The sequence below is a fragment of the Hypomesus nipponensis genome, chromosome 21 (assembly GCF_054491055.1).
Source record: "Hypomesus nipponensis isolate SF chromosome 21, ASM5449105v1, whole genome shotgun sequence".
In the NCBI taxonomy this organism is placed as follows: Eukaryota; Metazoa; Chordata; class Actinopteri; order Osmeriformes; family Osmeridae; genus Hypomesus; species Hypomesus nipponensis.
The window spans coordinates 9,532,433-9,550,325 of record NC_140381.1 but is presented as its reverse complement, the minus strand read 5'-3'; the positions used below and the strand labels follow the sequence as shown (position 1 = coordinate 9,550,325).

General features: G+C 47.6%; 2 protein-coding genes and 1 long non-coding RNA gene across 4 annotated transcripts; all 3 read right to left on the bottom strand.

The window, feature by feature from the left end:
- Positions 1-1,099: 1,099 nt before the first annotated feature.
- On the bottom strand, positions 1,100-2,077 carry LOC146237865 (trace amine-associated receptor 6-like). Its single transcript, XM_084685971.1, has one exon. The coding sequence runs from the start codon at positions 2,075-2,077 to the stop codon at positions 1,100-1,102; it is 978 nt and encodes a 325-aa protein (XP_084542097.1).
- A 7,614-nt stretch (positions 2,078-9,691) lies between these two features.
- LOC146237864 (uncharacterized) lies at positions 9,692-15,028 on the bottom strand. Its single transcript, XM_084685428.1, has 7 exons — positions 14,905-15,028; positions 14,453-14,807; positions 14,292-14,328; positions 11,835-14,043; positions 10,401-11,602; positions 10,173-10,272; positions 9,692-9,930 (listed from the first exon to the last, which is right to left on the bottom strand). Exons 2-7 carry the CDS (start codon positions 14,464-14,466, stop codon positions 9,785-9,787), a joined length of 3,708 nt encoding a protein of 1,235 aa, XP_084541554.1. The 5' UTR covers positions 14,467-14,807; positions 14,905-15,028; the 3' UTR covers positions 9,692-9,784.
- Positions 15,029-15,106: 78 nt separating this feature from the next.
- On the bottom strand, positions 15,107-17,112 carry LOC146237863 (uncharacterized). Of its 2 annotated transcripts, XR_014740583.1 has the most exons (4): positions 16,957-17,112; positions 16,037-16,104; positions 15,565-15,684; positions 15,107-15,271 (listed from the first exon to the last, which is right to left on the bottom strand). It is a non-coding gene; the product is annotated as an uncharacterized LOC146237863 (long non-coding RNA). The 2 variants fall into 2 exon arrangements; XR_014740582.1 differs by lacking the exon at positions 16,957-17,112 and having other exon boundaries at positions 16,037-16,303.
- Between the last annotated feature and the right edge of the window lie 781 nt (positions 17,113-17,893).

The window sequence follows — 17,893 nt, the reverse complement described above, 5'->3', positions numbered from 1 at the left end:
GAAACCAGTCACATGATAGAAACAATGGCATCTGTAATTTGTGGTTGATTGTAGTGCCATCCTTTGGCCAGCAGATGACACCTTCTTCCTGCACTCATATTGACTGGCAGTGCTTTGTTCATCCCTTCAATTCTGACTTTGTCATGACCTTTCACCCTTTTAGTTTGGTATGATTTGGCATACAATTTTGAATTACTGCAGCTTGAATGGCCCTGAAAATATTTAAATATAAAAAAATGGATAAGCTATCTTTGTTTCCCCTCTTAGATCACTGACTAGAACTTACTGTAGTAGTTTCTGACAGGAACGTGTAATAAACTTCAAACTTCTAGAAAATGTAAAAGCACACACTGCAAGAAGACAATCAGGGAAAGAGCTCTTTTATTTATCAACACTTTCACATTCCAGTAGTTACTGTCTGATAAAAGTACAGTATTTAAGTATATTTGTTGGGTATAACAGCAAATACATGATACTTCAAATGTAAAAGTATTTTACAAATGTAAAAGACTTAACATGTACCATGTTAAATCTAATCATCATATGTAGCAGATTAACATAGTGCAGTCTATCTAACATGGAAAGATATAACCATTCACACATGTAGGGATGCAGCACAAGATTGAACTGAAATGCTTTCATGCTGTTAAACAAAGAATTTTAAAATGATATGTCTATTTTTTCCTTATTTTCCTGACTTTAATTTCCTTCACCTTTGGATTGAACCTAGCAGCATTGTTTGTCCTGGCCAGACTGTTGACAGGGTAATGGGGTCAAGGCTACAGGTTTCCCGGCAGGCAGTCAGTCAACCTCACCCTTCCCACATCCCCACTCTATGAACAAGCTGAAAGATGCAGAATAGCACAGTCACCCTGTGCAGACTCAGCAGGTATAGAATTAATAAATAAATTGAGTCAACTATGACAAATATCCCATGATTACCTTGGTATATCTAATATGGTTGGATGAAGCACAGTAACCCTGTGCAGACTCAGCAGGTATAGCGACTCAGGTTATTCTCATTCCATCATTTATCAAACCATTAAAACCCTGACTCCCTCTGAGACACAGTAAGAAGGTGGACAATGTAAAACAGACACTACATCAGGCTGAGTTCAGAGGAGAAGGGCTGCAGTATCTTCAGGGTTATGATGTATTTCACAGACTTTTTAAACCACGGGTAAAAGAAAGCATAGATCAGAGGGTTGAGACAGGAGTTAATCTCATAAATCCAAATCATAGTGATCTGTGAGGACCAACTATTAAAGAAAGATGAAAAGAAGTATGGAGCAAAGCAAAGCAGGTAAACTACTATAACTATACTGAGAGTTGTTGCTGCTTTTCTCTCTGATTTACCAGTCTGCAAGTTAGACTCAATGCTCACTGAGTTGGACTTGATGCTCCTGGCCTGGGAGATTGCCGCAACAAATATTCTCATATAAAGAATAATTATGACACAAAAAGGACAGATGAAAATGACACAGATGTCAACAATTATTGAGAATGGTATGGCAATCATCACACAGTATCCTTGACAGATGTCATAGACATATGGGTTGCCAAATATGTTTGATATGAACCAACTGTTGTAAGTGATAGAAAAAATCCAGTTCAGGACACAACACAAAATAGTTCTCCTCATCGTGACCCTGGAGGGATACAGAAGTGGTTCACACACAGCATTGTAGCGGTCGACAGATATGAGAGCCAGGTTCCATATAGAGGAGCAGGTAAAGATGCCGCTGGCATAGGGGACCAGAATACACATCAGCCTGCCCAGGTACCAGCAGGGGTTGGATCTGGTGATCATTTCCAGAGGGATCATCTGTGCTCCCACCAGGAGGTCGGCCAGGGCCAGGGAGAAGATCAGGACGTTGGTGGGGGTGTGGAGCTGCCTGAAGTGGGAGATGGAGATGAGGACCAGCATGTTGAGCAGCACCGTCAGCAGAGACACAAAGGAGAGGGCAGTGTAGACGAGGGCAGACTCATACCTGGAGCGAACCTGAGTCTGACAGGAAGTGTTGAGCTGGCAGAACAGAAGATCTTGTATCTCCTCCTGTCCTGGCAGGATCTCCATGAGGAGGCAGAGGGAGTGAGATCAGCTCTCCCACCTCCCTGACCAACCTCACCACTAGCCTCTCCTCCTATTTATCTCTGAAAGGTCGGTCCTTCAGCTTCCTCTCTGTCTCCCCTTTTCCTTGTCTCCTTCCTCCTAACTTGCATCACCATCTTCAGCACCTCCTCTTCCTCTCCCCCCACCTTCCAGAATAGTCAACAAACCTCACTAATGAGCTTGAACTCTCAGTCGGCACCAGAGGAGCCACTTAGCACCTCTGTCTGTTTCCATGACGGTCAAACTCACATGCTTGAGAGCAATTAAATGTGTTTGTAATCAAGTACTAAATATGAACAGTTGTACAACAACAAATACAAATGATGCAAACATTATTGTTAATTGCAGTGCTGGTTTAACACGTGGTCTTTTACCCGTGGTTTAAAAAGTCTGTGAAATACATCATAACCCTGAAGATACTGCAGGATAAATTAGATATATCCTGTTAAAATTCTTTGTTTTACAGCATGAAAGCATTTCAGTTCAATCTTATGCTGCATCCCTACATGTGTGAATGGTTATATCTTTCCATGTTAGATAGACTGCACTATGTTAATCTGCAACATATGTTGATCAGATTCAGGTATATACTCAGGTATAGTACAGTTTTATCAGACAGTAATTCCTGAAATATGAAAGTGTTGTTAAATGAAAGTGCTTTTACATTTTCTAGAAGTTTGAAGTTTATTACACGTCCCTGTCAGAAACTACTACAGTAAGTTCTAGTCATTGATCTAAGAGGGGAAACAAAGATCAAAGATAGCTTATCATTTAAAATTAAATAAATGTATTTTAGCATACAATTCAAAATTGTATTTTAAATCATACCAAACAAAAAGGTAACAATCAAAAAGCCAAATTAAAAGAAATATGGAATCAGGAAAACTAACTGGGTATTGGGATCCTGAGTATTGTATTGCTAATTATTTAATTAGTGCATGAGACAATGAATGGTATCTTATTTAGATAATCTTAAAATGACTTATGAGCACTGTTTGTGTTAGAGATATTTGTGTCTTCAGCTGATTCAGGGCATGGGTGAAAAAGACTGTTAGTCCTTCTACTTCCTGATCTTCTACTTCCTGATCTCAATGAATCTAAACCACACTCTGGTTACATGTTTCATAACGTCACAGTTTTCCTGGCAGACATGTTAGTAGTGGCTTTTGTTTGCACAGAAATAATGTGATTGATACTGTATGTATAAAACCAGAGTTCATTACTTGACTGTATCATCAGATTGATCTGTGCTAAAATAGGAATATCTGAACTTATATTATTCATAAATCAGTTTACCAGACTGCCTGAGTCACTGCAGTGTGTGTGTTCTTATTCTCAGTTCAACACGTATTACAACAAAACAGATAATCGGATTATTTCTAACCAGATGACTACCAAGTTCTAGTCATCTGGCTAATCATTAAGACTCAATTATTCATGTGTGTTCCTGTAAGTGATTGTAGTGAGAGTGAACCAATCAGTTCATTGTGTGAACACAATCAGAAAAAATGTCAAGGTGCAAAAAAAGAAAAAGAAAAATAAGAATTCTAAACCCATACGCCACATAGTGGCCTCATCGGGAAAACGTAACATGAGAAACCGTATTGTGAAGGGAGGGAGGATTCCCTCATTAAACTATACAATGTGTGGTATGTTATGACTTGTTAGTTGTTTGTGTCTTCCTGTACCAACTGCTGCATTGCTGAATAAACCTCTCAAGCCATCTTGACTTGAACGATCTTCCGTCTCCAGCTTTATGTTTGATCCAAATCCTTCTTAAGTAAAATATCCTACAATAGTGGCAATAATAGCGATTCAAATTTTTTGTTTGTTTTTTTTGTAGCATTCAAAATACTTGTATAAGCAGTTGAGGAATGTTAAAGCTAATTGTGGTATATTTAGTAAGATTTCTCCAAAAACAGCAAGTTAGAAGGGATGTTATTTGAGATTTTTTTTGCTGTATTCCCTATTGTTCAATAAATTCATAATAACAATACAAGTCTTCACTATTGTTGAGCAAGTCTGAAATAAAAACAATGCCCTTATAAAACTAATAAGGGAGTTGCGAGCTGATAAGGTATAGGTTATTGATTATTCCAAATTATATGAGAAAAATTATGTTTAAAGATCAGTTTCCAGGACTGAAGAGCCTGCTGATGAATGTTTGAAAGCTTAATTGGAAGTTTTGTACACTTCAAAATAGCAAGAAAAGCTAAAACTAAAATGTGATATGTCCTTCCATAAACATTGAATGAATAATCCCAAACAACATATACATATGCACCAGTATTAGCTCAACATCGCATTACGTATTCATATTTACATTTGAACATAAATTGAAACTAATAATATAAACAAGATTTCCCATTGATTAAACTTGTAGGTATATATACCTTCAGATAGGACATTAATTAATAAAAATTGTCTGGAAAGGGGTATGAAGAAGCAAAACTTGTTTATTCATACCCCTTCTCCCTCAACTTGCCCAAACACCACAAACAATGTCCAAGCAAGATGACTGGCAGTCACCCTTTTGCACAAATTGTTGCCTGTTGGTTAGATAGCTTTCCATCCAGTGCAAGACTCCTCCCCTGATACCATAGCACTCCAATTTCTTGATTAATATTTCCTGATTTATTGTGTCAAATGCTTTTTGAGATCAATAAATACACCAACCGCATATTTATTATTGTCTAAGGAGCTAGTGACTTCCTCTATTAGTTCAAGGACTTACATGGCAATAAAAAACAATTCTGATTCATATTTGTATTCTATACACAGTCACACTTAGGCCTACTTATTGATTTGACAATTTATTGATTACAATAAACATGAAAATAGCTTTGACTTTGGCGGACTGGAGGGAGGCACTCCCTCTCAAGTGAACATCAACACGAAAGCCATTGCGCTGGCGTCTGATCGGAAAGTCAGACATAGCCTATGCATTTAACTGGACATCCGTGAAGTCCAGTTCACGACTGCTCGCTCTTTAGTTCATCAGACAACACAAGTTCCATGACAGGAAAATAGGTTGTTCCATGTTTAATTGGGAGTTGTTCGAGGTTTAATACTTAAGTAAGGCGCATCGTTTATGATCGGAGCTCAAGATGACACAATTTATTCCACTCAAATTTGCTGGGGTTCACATGTCCTCACAATTTAAATTTGTACGTATATCTTTTTTAAATATAGGCTATTTATTAAATAGATGTTTTAATATATTTTATATAATTTAATAACATTCCTAAGATTCCATCGACAGGAGGGAACATTTGAGTTATGTAAAAACATGAGGCTCCAAAAATACAAGTTACCAAACAAGTGGCTCACACACACCATAAATCAATATCTGTCACCAGGGAACCAGCACAGTTTGTGACTGTGTGTGTCTCTGTGTGTGTGTTAGCTAAACATGTGTGAGCAGATGCAAGCAAGACCACTTGGAATAAAGAAGAATGGTAGTGTGTTTCAATCTCGGGGGCGGCTGTGGCTCAGGGGATAGAGAGGGTTGTCTGTTAATCGCAAGGTTGGCGGTTCAATCCCTGACTCTTCCTAGGTCATGTGCCGAAGTATCCTTGAGCAAGACTCTGAACCCCAAGTTGCTCCAGATGGGCAGGCTTTAGCCTTGCATGGCAGCTCGCTGCCGTCGGTATGTGCGAATGTGAGTGAATGGGTGAATGAGAGGCCATCCATCCATCATCTACCGCTTGTCCGGGGATCGGGTCGCGGGGGCAGCGACCTAAGCAGGGAGGCCCAGACTTCCCTCTCCCCGGCCACTTCCACCAGCTCTTCCTGGGGGACCCCGAGGCGTTCCCAGGCCAGCCGAGAGACATAGTCCCTCCAGCGTGTCCTGGGTCTTCCCCGGGCCTCTTCCCAGTGGGACGTGCCCGGAACACCTCACCAGGGAGGCGTCCAGGAGGCATCCTAATCAGATGCCCGAGCCACTTTAGCTGGCTCCTCTCGACGCGGAGGAGCAGCGGTTCTACTCTGAGCCCCTCCCAGATGACCAAGCTTCTCACCCTATCTCTAAGGGAGAGCCCGGACACCCTGCGGAGAAAGCTCATTTCGGCCGCTTGTATTCGCGATCTCTTTCTTTCGGTCACTACCCATAGTTCGTGACCATAGGTGAGGTTAGGAACGTAGATCGACTGGTAAATAGAGAGCTTCGCCTTTCGACTCAGCTCCTTCTTCACCACGACGGACCGATGCAGAGCCTGCATCACTGCGGACGCCGCACCGATCCGCCTGTCAACCTTGCGCTCCATTCTTCCCTCACTCGTGAACAAGACCCCGAGATACTTGAACTCAGGATCTACTCCCCGACCCGGAGCTGGCACTCCACCCTTTTCCGGTCGATTACCATGGCCTCAGATTTGGAGGTGCTGATTCGCATCCCAGCCGCTTCACATTCGGTTGCGAACCGCTCCAGTGAGAGCTGAAGGTCACGGCCCGATGAAGCCAACAGGACCACATAATCTGCAAAAAGCAGCGACCCGATCCTGAGGTCACCAAACTGGACCCCCTCAACACGCCTAGAAATTCTGTCCATATAGGTAATGAACAGAATCGGTGACATAGGGCAGCCCTGGCGGAGTCCAACCCTCACCGGAAACAAGTTCGACTTACTACCGGCAATGCGGACCAAACTCTGGCACCGGTCATACAGGGACCGGACAGCCTCGATCAGGGAATCCGGTACCCCATACTCTCGGAGCACCGCCCACATGAGCCCCCGAGGGACACGGTCGAACGCCTTTTCCAAATCCACAAAACATGTGTAGACTGGTTGGGCGAACTCCCATGTACCCTCCAGGACTCCGCGGAGGGTATAGAGCTGGTCCACTGTTCCACGGCCAGGACGAAAACCACATTGCTCCTCCTGAATCCGAGGTTCGACAATCCGACGGACCCTCCTCTCCAAGACCCCTGAATAGACTTTCCCAGGGAGGCTGAGGAGTGTGATCCCCCTAAAGTTGGAGCACACCCTCCGGTCCCCCTTTTTAAAGAGGGGAACAACCTCCCCGGTCTGCCAGTCCAGAGGCACTGTCCCCAATGTCCACGCGATGTTGCAGAGTCGTGTCAGCCAAGACAGCCCTACAACATCCAGAGCCTTAAGGAACTCCGGGCGGACCTCATCCACCCCAGGGGCCCTGCCACCGCGGAGCTTTTTAACCACCTCGGCGACCTCAGCCCCAGAGATAGAAGGGCCCCCCCCCGATGTCCCCAGACTCCTCCACGTCGGAAAGCGTGTTGGTGGAATTAAGGGGGTCTTCGAAGTATTCCTTCCACCGATCCAGGGCGTCCCCTGTCGAGGTCAGCAGCGCACCATCCGCACCGTATACGGTGTTGACAGAGCACTGCTTCCCCCTCCTGAGCCGCCGGATGGTGGTCCAGAACCTTTTTGAAGCCATTCGGAAGTCATTCTCCATGGCCTCGCCGAACTCCTCCCATGCCCGGGTTTTTGCCTCCGCGACCGCCAAAGCCGCATACCGCTTGGCCTGCCGGTACACATCAGCTGCCTCAGGAGTCCTACCAGCCAATAAAGTCCGATAGGCCTCCTTCTTCAGCTTGACGGCATCCCTCTCCTCCGGGGTCCACCACCGGGTCCGAGGGTTACCGCCGCGACATGCACCGACCGCCTTGCGGCCGCAGCTCCGGTCAGCCGCTTCAACAATGGAGGCCCGGAACATGGCCCATTCGGACTCAATGTCCCCGGCTACCCCCGAGACATGATCGAAGCTCTCCCGGAGGTGGGAGTTGAAGCTCCTTCTGACAGAGGGTTCCGCCAGCCGTTCCCAGCAGACCCTCACATTACGTTTGAGCCTGCCAGGCCTGACCGGCGTCTTCCCCCACCATCGAAGCCAACTCACCACCAGGTGGTGATCAGTTGACAGCTCCGCCCCTCTCTTCACCCAAGTGTCCAAGACATGCGGCCCCAAGTCCGACGACACAACTACAAAGTCGATCATCGAACTGAGACCTCGGGTGTCCTGGTGCCAGGTGCACATATGAACACCCTTATGCTTGAACATGGTGTTCGTTATGGACAAGCCATGTCTAGCACAGAAGTCCAACAACAAGACACCACTCTGGTTCAGATCGGGGGGGCCGTTCCTCCCAATCACGCCCCTCCAGGTCTCACTGTCATTGCCCACATGAGCATTGAAGTCCCCCAGGAGGACGAGGGAATCCCCAAAAAGGGTGGGTACTCTGAGCTGCCGTTTGGTGCATAACCACAAACGACAGTGAGGACCCGTCCCCCCACCCGAAGGCGGAGGGAGGCTACCCTCTCGCCCACCGGGGTGAACCCCAATGTACAGGCGCCGAACCGAGGGGAAACAAGTATTCCCACCCCAGCCCGACGCCTCTCACCAAGGGCAACTCCAGAGTGGAAGAGAGTCCAGCCCCTCTCAAGGAGACTGCTTCCGGAGCCTATGCTGTGCGTCGAGGCGAGGCCGACTATATCTAGCCGGAAACTCTCTACCTCGCGCACCAGCTCAGGCTCCTTTCCCGCCAGCGAGGTGACATTCCACGTCCCTAAAGCTAGCTTCTGCAGCCGAGGATCGGACCGCCAAGGCCCCCACCTTCGGCCGCCGCCCGTCTCACACTGCACCCGACCCCCATGACCCCTCCTGCGGATGGTGAGCCCACTGGAAGAGGGTCCCACGTTGTCTCTTCGGGCTGTGCCTGACCGGGCCCCATGGGAAAAGGCCCGGCCACCAGGCGCTCGCCATCGAGCCCCACCCCTGGGCCTGGCTCCAGGTGGGGGCCCCGGTGACCCGCTTCCGGGCAGGGGCAACTGAGAACCATTTATGTTTTTCTTCATGGTTGTTTTTTTTTTGCCACGCTTTGTCTGGTCTTTCACCTGGAACCTGTTTGCCTTGGGTGACCCTACCAGGGGCATAAAGCCCCCGACAACATAGCTTCCAGGATCACTAGGACACGCAAACCCCTCCACCGCGGTAAGGTGGTGACTCAAGGAGGGGCGACTGAATGAGAGGCAAACATTGTAAAGCGCTTTGAATATTTAATAATTACAAAAGAAGGATCTTTTTAAATTGGGGAACAATAACAACTATTCTGAACTAACTCAAGTGGCATTCTCAAAATACATAGTTTGGTCATGTGTATGTAAAAGTTTTGCATACACATGTCTGCTAGTGTTTAAGGTAACTTTTAGACTGTAAAGTGGTTTTGTACAATTACTCAAACAAATGCTAATCAGCCTCACTGTGTGGCAGCAGCCCTGACATGGTGATGTCACAACCTTGTACATTTTACTAATTTTTTTTTCATTTCGCAGACGCTCTTATCCAAAGCGACTTACAGTAAGTAAAGGGACATTGCCCCCGAGGCAAGTAGGGTAAAGTGCCTTGCCCAAGGACACAATGTCATTTGACACAGCCAAAATTTGAACCAACAACCTTCTGATTAATAGTCCGACTCCCTAACCGCTCAGCCATCTGATCCCCTATGTACACAAACACTTGAACACAAACAGCTTAATGATTACAAAGGAGATATAAACTAAATTCCAGTAGTTTTTATTGGAACATACTAAAAACATGGTTACACAGAACTGAAGAAGAGGGAAGAAGCTACGGTTGTTGCCGTAGTGACAGGTTCTCTCTCTTTACCACTGCAGCCAGTTGAGTAAGCAGGTGGCGCCCTCTACTGGTGAATATCCTTCACGCAGCCAAAGCAGAAAGCCCTGGAGAGAGCTGCAGAGATCCCCCGGAAGAAAGTTTTGAAGGACTTTTTCTTTTTCTTCTTCTTCTCCTCTCCTCCAGCAATGGAGGACTCACCAAGGTCTGGACCTGGACAGGAAACACCATCACACAACAAGGTATGACATCACACAGAACTTCAGCACTGTGACCTCTCACTTAAAAATAGTATGTGTGTGCATATCTGTATACCTCTGTGTGTGTGTGTGTGTGTGTGTGTGTGTGTGTGTATGAGAGAGAGTGTTTGTGTGCAAGTCTGTGTGTGTGAAATGGTGGGAGAGCCAACTAAAGTGGGAAAGCCTAAATGAGCAAATATGCAGTCAGGATCTCACGTTCAGCGCTAAGGGGAGAAACTTTGTTTGTCCTGAATATTCTCTTTTTTCCCTTGGCATCCACATTTTGTCCATGCTTAAGGATGGTCTTCTCTTTCTTCTGGGTTTGGAAGTGAGAGCAAAGACACACAGATTCATTGAGATTGTCACATATCGTCCCTTACCATCGCTTGCTCAGCTCAGGTCAGTTCTACCCAGTGCCAGTGTGTGGTGTTGTTTTCAGCTTACCAGTGTGAACCATCTCTGGAGGATGGGGGTGTCGGTCTTTCCCAAATGATGTCCCTCTGGGCTAGGGGCCCGAGCCATGGAGCCCCTGGAGGTGGAGGAGCTTGTGGGCGATTTGGAGGACGAAGGAGAGGAGAGAACCGAGGTGGAAGAAGAGGAGGAGTAGCAGGACCAGGAAGTGGAGGAGGATGAGAGGTAGGAGGCGAGTCTGCTGGCCTTTTCCAAGCAAGCAGACTCCATTTCAAGTCCTTCATCCAAGCTCGCGTTGCTTATAAAGGGGCTGGAACTTCCACCGGCCTTTTCTAAGCCAGCAGTGTCCATCTCAAGTCCTTCATCCAAGCTTGTGTTCGTGATGAAGGGGCTGGAACTTCCACTGGCCTTTTCTAAGCCAGCAGAGTCCTCTGTGCTCTCCTTCTCCTCACAACCTGTTTCCAAATCAGGACTCGGCACGGCAGAAGGGCGCCAAAACTCGGCGTGACGGCAGATCACCGTGGCGACATTCTCAGCCATGCAGACGATGCCTGCCCCTCCCTGGAGGGCGGAGTGGACCTGGGCCCTGTTGCTATCAGAACAGAGCATCAGCTCAGCGTAGGTCGCCTCAAATATGGCGTCCAGGGCGTCTGCGCCACCGAAGAGCGGGTTCTGGGGTTCGTGCTCCAGGACGAGGCCGATCCCGGCCTGGTTCCAGAGAAACCAGCTCACGTCTTGGAAGAGGACAGACTCTATCTCCGAGTTGGTGGGGGTGAAGCAGGAACAAAGGGGCCCCTGGAGGGCCAGGCGTCCCACCAGCCTGTGCAGCAGGTCATGCAGGGTCTGGTGGTCCAGGGCGCTGGGCTGGGGGGGCATCAGGACCTTCTGCTGGATCAGAACCTCCCCGGGCTGGAGGGAGGGGGTCTCAGAAGGGCTCACGGGTAGGGAGGGATGATCCTGGACCTCCTCAGGGAGGCCTGCAGCTCCATCATCTTCACCCTTCTCCTCTTCCTCGATCAATACACCCTTGGCAATTGTCTGGCAATCTGACCCTTCTTCCTCTTCGTGGAAATCATCAGGGTAGTCAGCGTTTTCGTTGTCATCCATCTCAGGCTGTCCTACTTCCTGGCTGGTGAGACCTGACTCTGGATTGAGACTTCCTGTTGTCACTTCCTGGTCTTCAGAGGAGGAGCTGGCTAGGTTACCGACGCTGGCCTTGGCTTTAGCATCAAGGCCTGGCACAAGAAAACTCACTTTTAACTACACTATCACTACTATAGCGATTAACTATACTTTTCTCATATTATATTTTATCTGTTAACTACAATACTATTATTATAGTTATTTACTTGAACTACATTGTCATTCAGCAGATCTCAATACTTACTAATCTTTCTTACAATCGTATGTCTTACAAAAGCATAGTTACCATTTTTTTTATATGTAAAGGTTAAAAAATGTCTCTACCTTTGCGGACAACAACCATGTTTTCTTGTGGGTCGTTGCAGGTCTTGTAGATGTCACTTCCCGTCTGGGTAGTCAACACCTCACAAATGGCCTCCAGCGCCCGCCTCTGGTCCTGGCTGTAAGATGGCTTCAACCTGCTCTGCGATCTCCTACTACCCTCAACCCCATGCCTGGGGCCCGGCGTCATCCCACGGGACCAGTCCAGGGAGGGACAGTCACTGCTGTCACTGCTGCTGTCACTGTTGCTGTCACTGCTACTGTCACTGCCGTCCGAGGACGCATCGCTGCAGGATGCACGGTGGTCGTCCGTGAGGTTTTGTTCACCTAGCAGGTTCCCCATCAGGCTCTTGAAGGCCGTCTGGAAAAAGTTGTACAGCAGAGGGGTGAACAGCTCCTGGTCCAGACGTTCCTTGTCCTCCAAGTTCTGGAAGTTGGGCTCGGAGCGGCAATGGGGTGTCGAGGGGAGTCGGCCAATCCGGGTGTCCAGGAGAAGCTGATAAATGCAGTTAATCAACTGCTTGGAGAAGTGTTGGATCCTCGTCTGGAACATCCTGGTGCACATGCTGTGGGATGCCAGCAGGCGGCCCAGGTCGTACTCCGCCTGGTCGAACGATTTGACGGAGGAGCCTCCGTCGCGTTTGTCGTCGTCGTCAGGGGAGGGTCTGGAGGCCAAGTGGGCCATCCGCATGATAATTTCCAGCATGTTTTCAGCGATGAGGCTGAGGTCTTGGCAGCTGGCAGCACTGCTAGCCTCGCTCCAGGCGCTAGCGCTCCTGGAGGAGGGAGGGGCGGTCTCCTCCTTCTTCTGAGGGTCCTCCTCCTCCTGCTCCTCCTTGCAAGCAGAGTTGCACTCCACTGATCTCTCCTGCCGGGTGTCAAGAGTGAGGCATTCCTGATTCCTGCTGCTCCTCCCACTGTTACTGCTGGCTTCCAGGTTCCTCCTTCTCCTCAGGGCATCCAGCTCCACGGCAACGTCTCCTAGCAGGCTCTGGCTGACACACTCCACCACCATGGTGAAGGTCTTACTTCCAGGCTGCAGGAAGTCTGCCACCTCCACTTGCCCGATCAGCTGCTGGGCTGCATGGAAGTTCTTCAGGACGTTGTGGATCACGTTGCAGGCCGTGGCCACACTCTGGACCAGGGAGACCTCATAGGCCTCTTGGGGCTGGGGCTGGTCCAGGGAAGAGCCTCCTTCTGTGGGCTCCATCTCCTGGAGGAAGCCCCCCACCATCCTCACCAGCTCCAGCTTCTCCTCCGTGGGGACCACGCCCGGGCTCTGGAACAGGGTGTGGCGGGCCAGGATTCCAGAGAGGCTCTCCTTCAGGGAGCAGAGGGTTGGTGATGTCACGCGGCTGGGCGGAGCCATGGCCTTCTCCATCTCTTCTGCCTCCGCCACGCTGCCAGTGAGGAAGGAGGCCATCTCCATCCTCTCCCTTGAGTCGGCAGACGACGGGGGCCACGGGGACACCAGCTCATTGATGGCGTCGATGTGACTGTTGGCGAGGACCTGAATCTCCTCCTTGGCGTCCTGCCAGGCGTTGTATATCAGGTCCTGGGAGATGCTGGTCACATGACAGTCTGACAGCAAGCAGCCGGGATGGTGGAGTGCAAACTTCTCCAGCACCTCTCCCATGACAGACTCGTAGAGCTCCTCGACACAGGCTGACAGCCTGTCCTCTGCATCGTGCTCTTGTCTATCCATCACTGCCTGCACCTTCAACAGGATCTCTGCCACAGTGAGGGATGCCGTGGCGAGGACGTCCTCCTCCGTGGGCCTATCAGAGTCCAACATCGGAGGCCTGCCACCCAGCAGCCTGCTCTGGGGCCTGGATCCCTGCCCTCCTATCAGCAGAGGGTGGAACCTCTCTGAGATGATTCTCAGAACACCCTGGGGGACGTAGGGGTGGGTGGAGCCCAGAGAAGAGGCCTGGTCCTGGGGAGAATCAGCAGGGTTGAAACATACCATCCCAGTCAGAGAGCCAGTGACAGGCCTGGCTGGGGACAGCAGCCCTGCGGAAGTGGACCTGTCGCTCTGGGTGTCACAGCTGCTGTAGGAGATGGCGGCGGAAAGCGGGCGGGCATCTTGGTCTTTGAGGATGTGGAGGACCTGGTAAAGGGCTATGGCGGGCAGGACCACCTCGTTGGTCACCTTGAGAACCCACTCCATGACCTCCTTCGAGCGCTCCTGCAGCTCAGATACGCTCTTGTTCTGGGAGGGAGGGAGGGAGGGAGGGAGGGAGGGAGGGAGGGAGGGAGGGAGGGAGGGAGGGAGGGAGGGAGGGAGGGAGGGAGGGAGGGAGGGAGGGAGGGAGGGAGGGAGGGAGGGAGGGAGGGAGGGAGGGAGGGAGGGAGGGAGGGAGGGAGGGAGGGAGGGAGAAAAATATGTGATGTGGCAATTCAGATGCATGTGGTGATTGTCAGACTGAGTAAAAGCAATTCCCGAAACATTTTATTTACCTTTCTCAACAGGACCCTGTTGATGATTTTCCAATGACTGTAACGAGAACAAGAACTGACGTTAGACATCACTTCACAGTACAATGACAACTGACGACACATCCTAACATTATTCTGAACGGGACACTAGTCTAAAGGGGAGCGTTTGGAGGAGCACTTACGGATGTGACATCATGGCCTCCAACAAAGAAAGCTCGTCCCCGGTCTCCTCCAATGACAGAAGACTGGGCGTGGTCTCCCGGGTCACAGGGTCATTCAAGGTCGGAGGTGGAGAAGAACCTGGAGACTGCGCCTCAGGTCGGCATGGGGACAGAGGTAGAGACGGAGGTGGAGACAGAGGAGGAGACGGAGGTGGAGACGGAGGTGGAGACGGAGGTAGAGACAGAGGAGGAGAGGAGTACGTACTCTCCCTTCCATCTGGTGTGGCTCTGCTGCCCAGGGGCCCGAGTGTTTCAGAGGCCGACGCTCTGATTGGTTCCACTGGGCGAGAGGAACTTTTGATTGCTGGAAGAACACCTAGAGGGAGAGGAGAGTCACAATGTGATCGGTGGATCCCTTCTCTTGACAGAAGGTGATCATTTAAATGTTGATACATTAATGAACAAAGACTCACAGTAGCTGGTCTTGGGGATGGGAAGAATCTTCGCACCACCAGTCGCCTTAAGACAAGAAACATACTTAGCAAGGCACAGTAACAGAGTCAGTATCAGAGATATAGGAGAGGTGGAGGAAGATGGAGAGGAGGGGAGGAGCCTGGCTGGAGTCTGTAGTACCAGGGAGGTGGATTAGGGCCTTCTACTCACCACCCTGCCTAGTCCTACCAACTCGTCAGCCAGGGCTGAACGATAAGCCGCTCCAGCGTCCTCCACAACCCTCCAGGACTCTGCCAGGGGCCCCTTGTTGGCCCCTGTATCCTTCTTAGCTCCTGACGCCTTCCTGGCAGCCTTGCTCTTGCGGCTGGGCTCCGGGCATCGAGGAAGCTTTGGCACCAAGTTCTGACATGATTATCTTGTTATTATTGCACTTCTTCATTAGCATATTGTATTTGAGATTATGCTGATATTAACTGATGAAATATACACTCCCTTGGCTCCACTCACTGAAATACTTTCCGACTTAAACACTTTTGAACCTTTATTATCTACTGTTCTTATTAAATGCAAAACTATTTGTATGTTGCTTTTGATCAATGTGTCAGACATAAACAAAGTGTCAAATGTGTTGAGTCTCTCCAGGTATGTGTTCCCATAGATATATCTATGTGTGTTCCTACCTGGAGGGGTTTGTGAACTTCTGAGAACAGCAGCTTCCTGTCTGAGAACAGCAGGGAAGGAAGCTTCAGCCCCAGCTCTGGCCAACAGAGGGGCAACTGGACGGTAGCGAGACAAGCAGGCTAGACATGCACACACACACACACACACACACAAACAAACACACACCCCACGTAATATACAATCGTTTGAAAACATATATACACACACAAACATAAGGAGTAGTGAGAAGGGTTAATGGGGAAATACAGCGAGTGTCTTGAACAGAGATCATTTTATTTTTCGAAAAATAAATATGACTTTTACATATGAAATATGACAATGAAAAAGGTCTACAGTGTTAATCACAATAGGTAGGCTATTTGTGATAGTAGCCTACTGAAACAATTAAGACAAATCGAAATAGCTAAGTATTTAGTCGATGTTTATCGACAGTCTAAATTGTTTTATTTACTTTAGGTTTACTAGACTTACCTTCTGTTTAGGCCGCCTAAGTTTTTTATGTTTGGGGATGTCATCCATGTTTCTTTAAAGATGATGATCTAGGAAATACTCAAATAAATATAAATGTCCACAATAAATATACATTTCCACTACACTTTCTAATGAGGAAAAAGTAGACGCGGTTCGCTTCTTGCCTGCATCAATGACTGATTTGCTTTTGTAATGTTCTTATAATTTTGTAAAGCGCGTCACAATCCCTGTCTGCCCGATGACATCATAATACGTCTCACCACTCCCGACACAGACAATGTGTTTTAGACAGAATGTGACATTACTAATTGATCGATCAACCCACTTTTCTTGACATCTATATGTTTTGTGACTTAATGGCGCCACCTAGAGGCTGTATGAATAAATGAACCTGTGAGAGTATGTCCCGGGCCCAAAAGACAGAAATAAACAAATATTCCTTTTCATTTGAAAGTATTGGTTAACTTATTATCAGCATTAGGCCTACTGTGTATACAGACAGACTTCAGCCCCCACCCCACACATAACAGATATGCCAAAGCAGTGCTATACGTACAATATCATAGTCGTACTCAAATACTGCTTAAAAGTACTGCTTAAGTAGTATAACAATAACAATAACAAGCAACTGAATAGAGTTGTAACAGTAATACTGATTGACATTTAATAGTTTGAGACTCGTGCTCGACAGATTGGTTGGTTAAACAGGAAATGTGCAAGGATATTTACTTTGCGTTTGACCTTGTCTAATAGGCCTACTGCATCTGAGGATTATCTGGAATGACGTGATGTCCACTCGATACGATTAACGATACTGAACACTGCATTCAACTACTTATTAAATGGCGGAAGTAATTATTTTCGTCGATGTTTGTCAACAGTCTAAATTGTTTTATTTACTTTAGGTTTACCAGACTTACCTTCTGTTTAGGTCGCCAAAGTTTTTAATGCTTTGGGAATTCATCCATGTTTCTTTAAAGATGACAAACGAGGAAGGAAATAAGAAATACTAAAATAAATGTAAATTTCCACTACACTTTACCAACGAGGAAAAAGTAGAATCAAAGGCTTTTCGCTACTTGTCTACAGAGCATCAATGACTGATTTGATTGTGTAACAAGTTTTTATAATTTGGTAAAGCGCGTCACAATCCCTGTCTGCCCCATGACGTCATGATGATAGGTCTATACACCATGGATACCAAGTGCCGTCTCTCCCGAAACGATAGACAGAAAGGTGACATTTCTATTTGATCAATAAATTAAGTTTTCTTGCCATCTATGTTTCATGTCGCAATGGCGTCACCTAGAGGCTCTATGAATACATGCTCCTCATACACTAGCAGCGTTATTGTTGCCTACTTGAAGCACTTCAAAGAATATCAAAAGCATGTTTCGTGTATTGTTGGTAATTCATATTAAGTATTTTGTGCAGAAACTTTCATCTGAAGTAGTGGGGTGTGGAAAAAACAGGTTTCTCAACAGGGGGTGTAGACCATACGTGTATAACATATGTTAATCATTTGAATGAATATTGTGTGTGGTACTACAACCATGTCATTAATACAAAGTGGATAAACCAGCTAAATTTTCCAGATATAGGGAGCTTTGCAGTCGAAAGTAATCAGCCAGACAACCTCCTTACGCCTCCAATCACTGTCTTGTAAAACCTAGAGCAACAAAGCAGCACTACAACTAGGAGCGCGTCACAATAGTGTTTGTAATCCTTCTCGTAATGATAACCTTCTACAGGCTGTCAGGCTGTCTGTTCACAGACCAAGGCTGTGCTTCTCTGGCCTCAAACATCAAGTTAAACTCCTCTTTCCTGAGAAAACTAGTAACAACTGAGTAACAATGA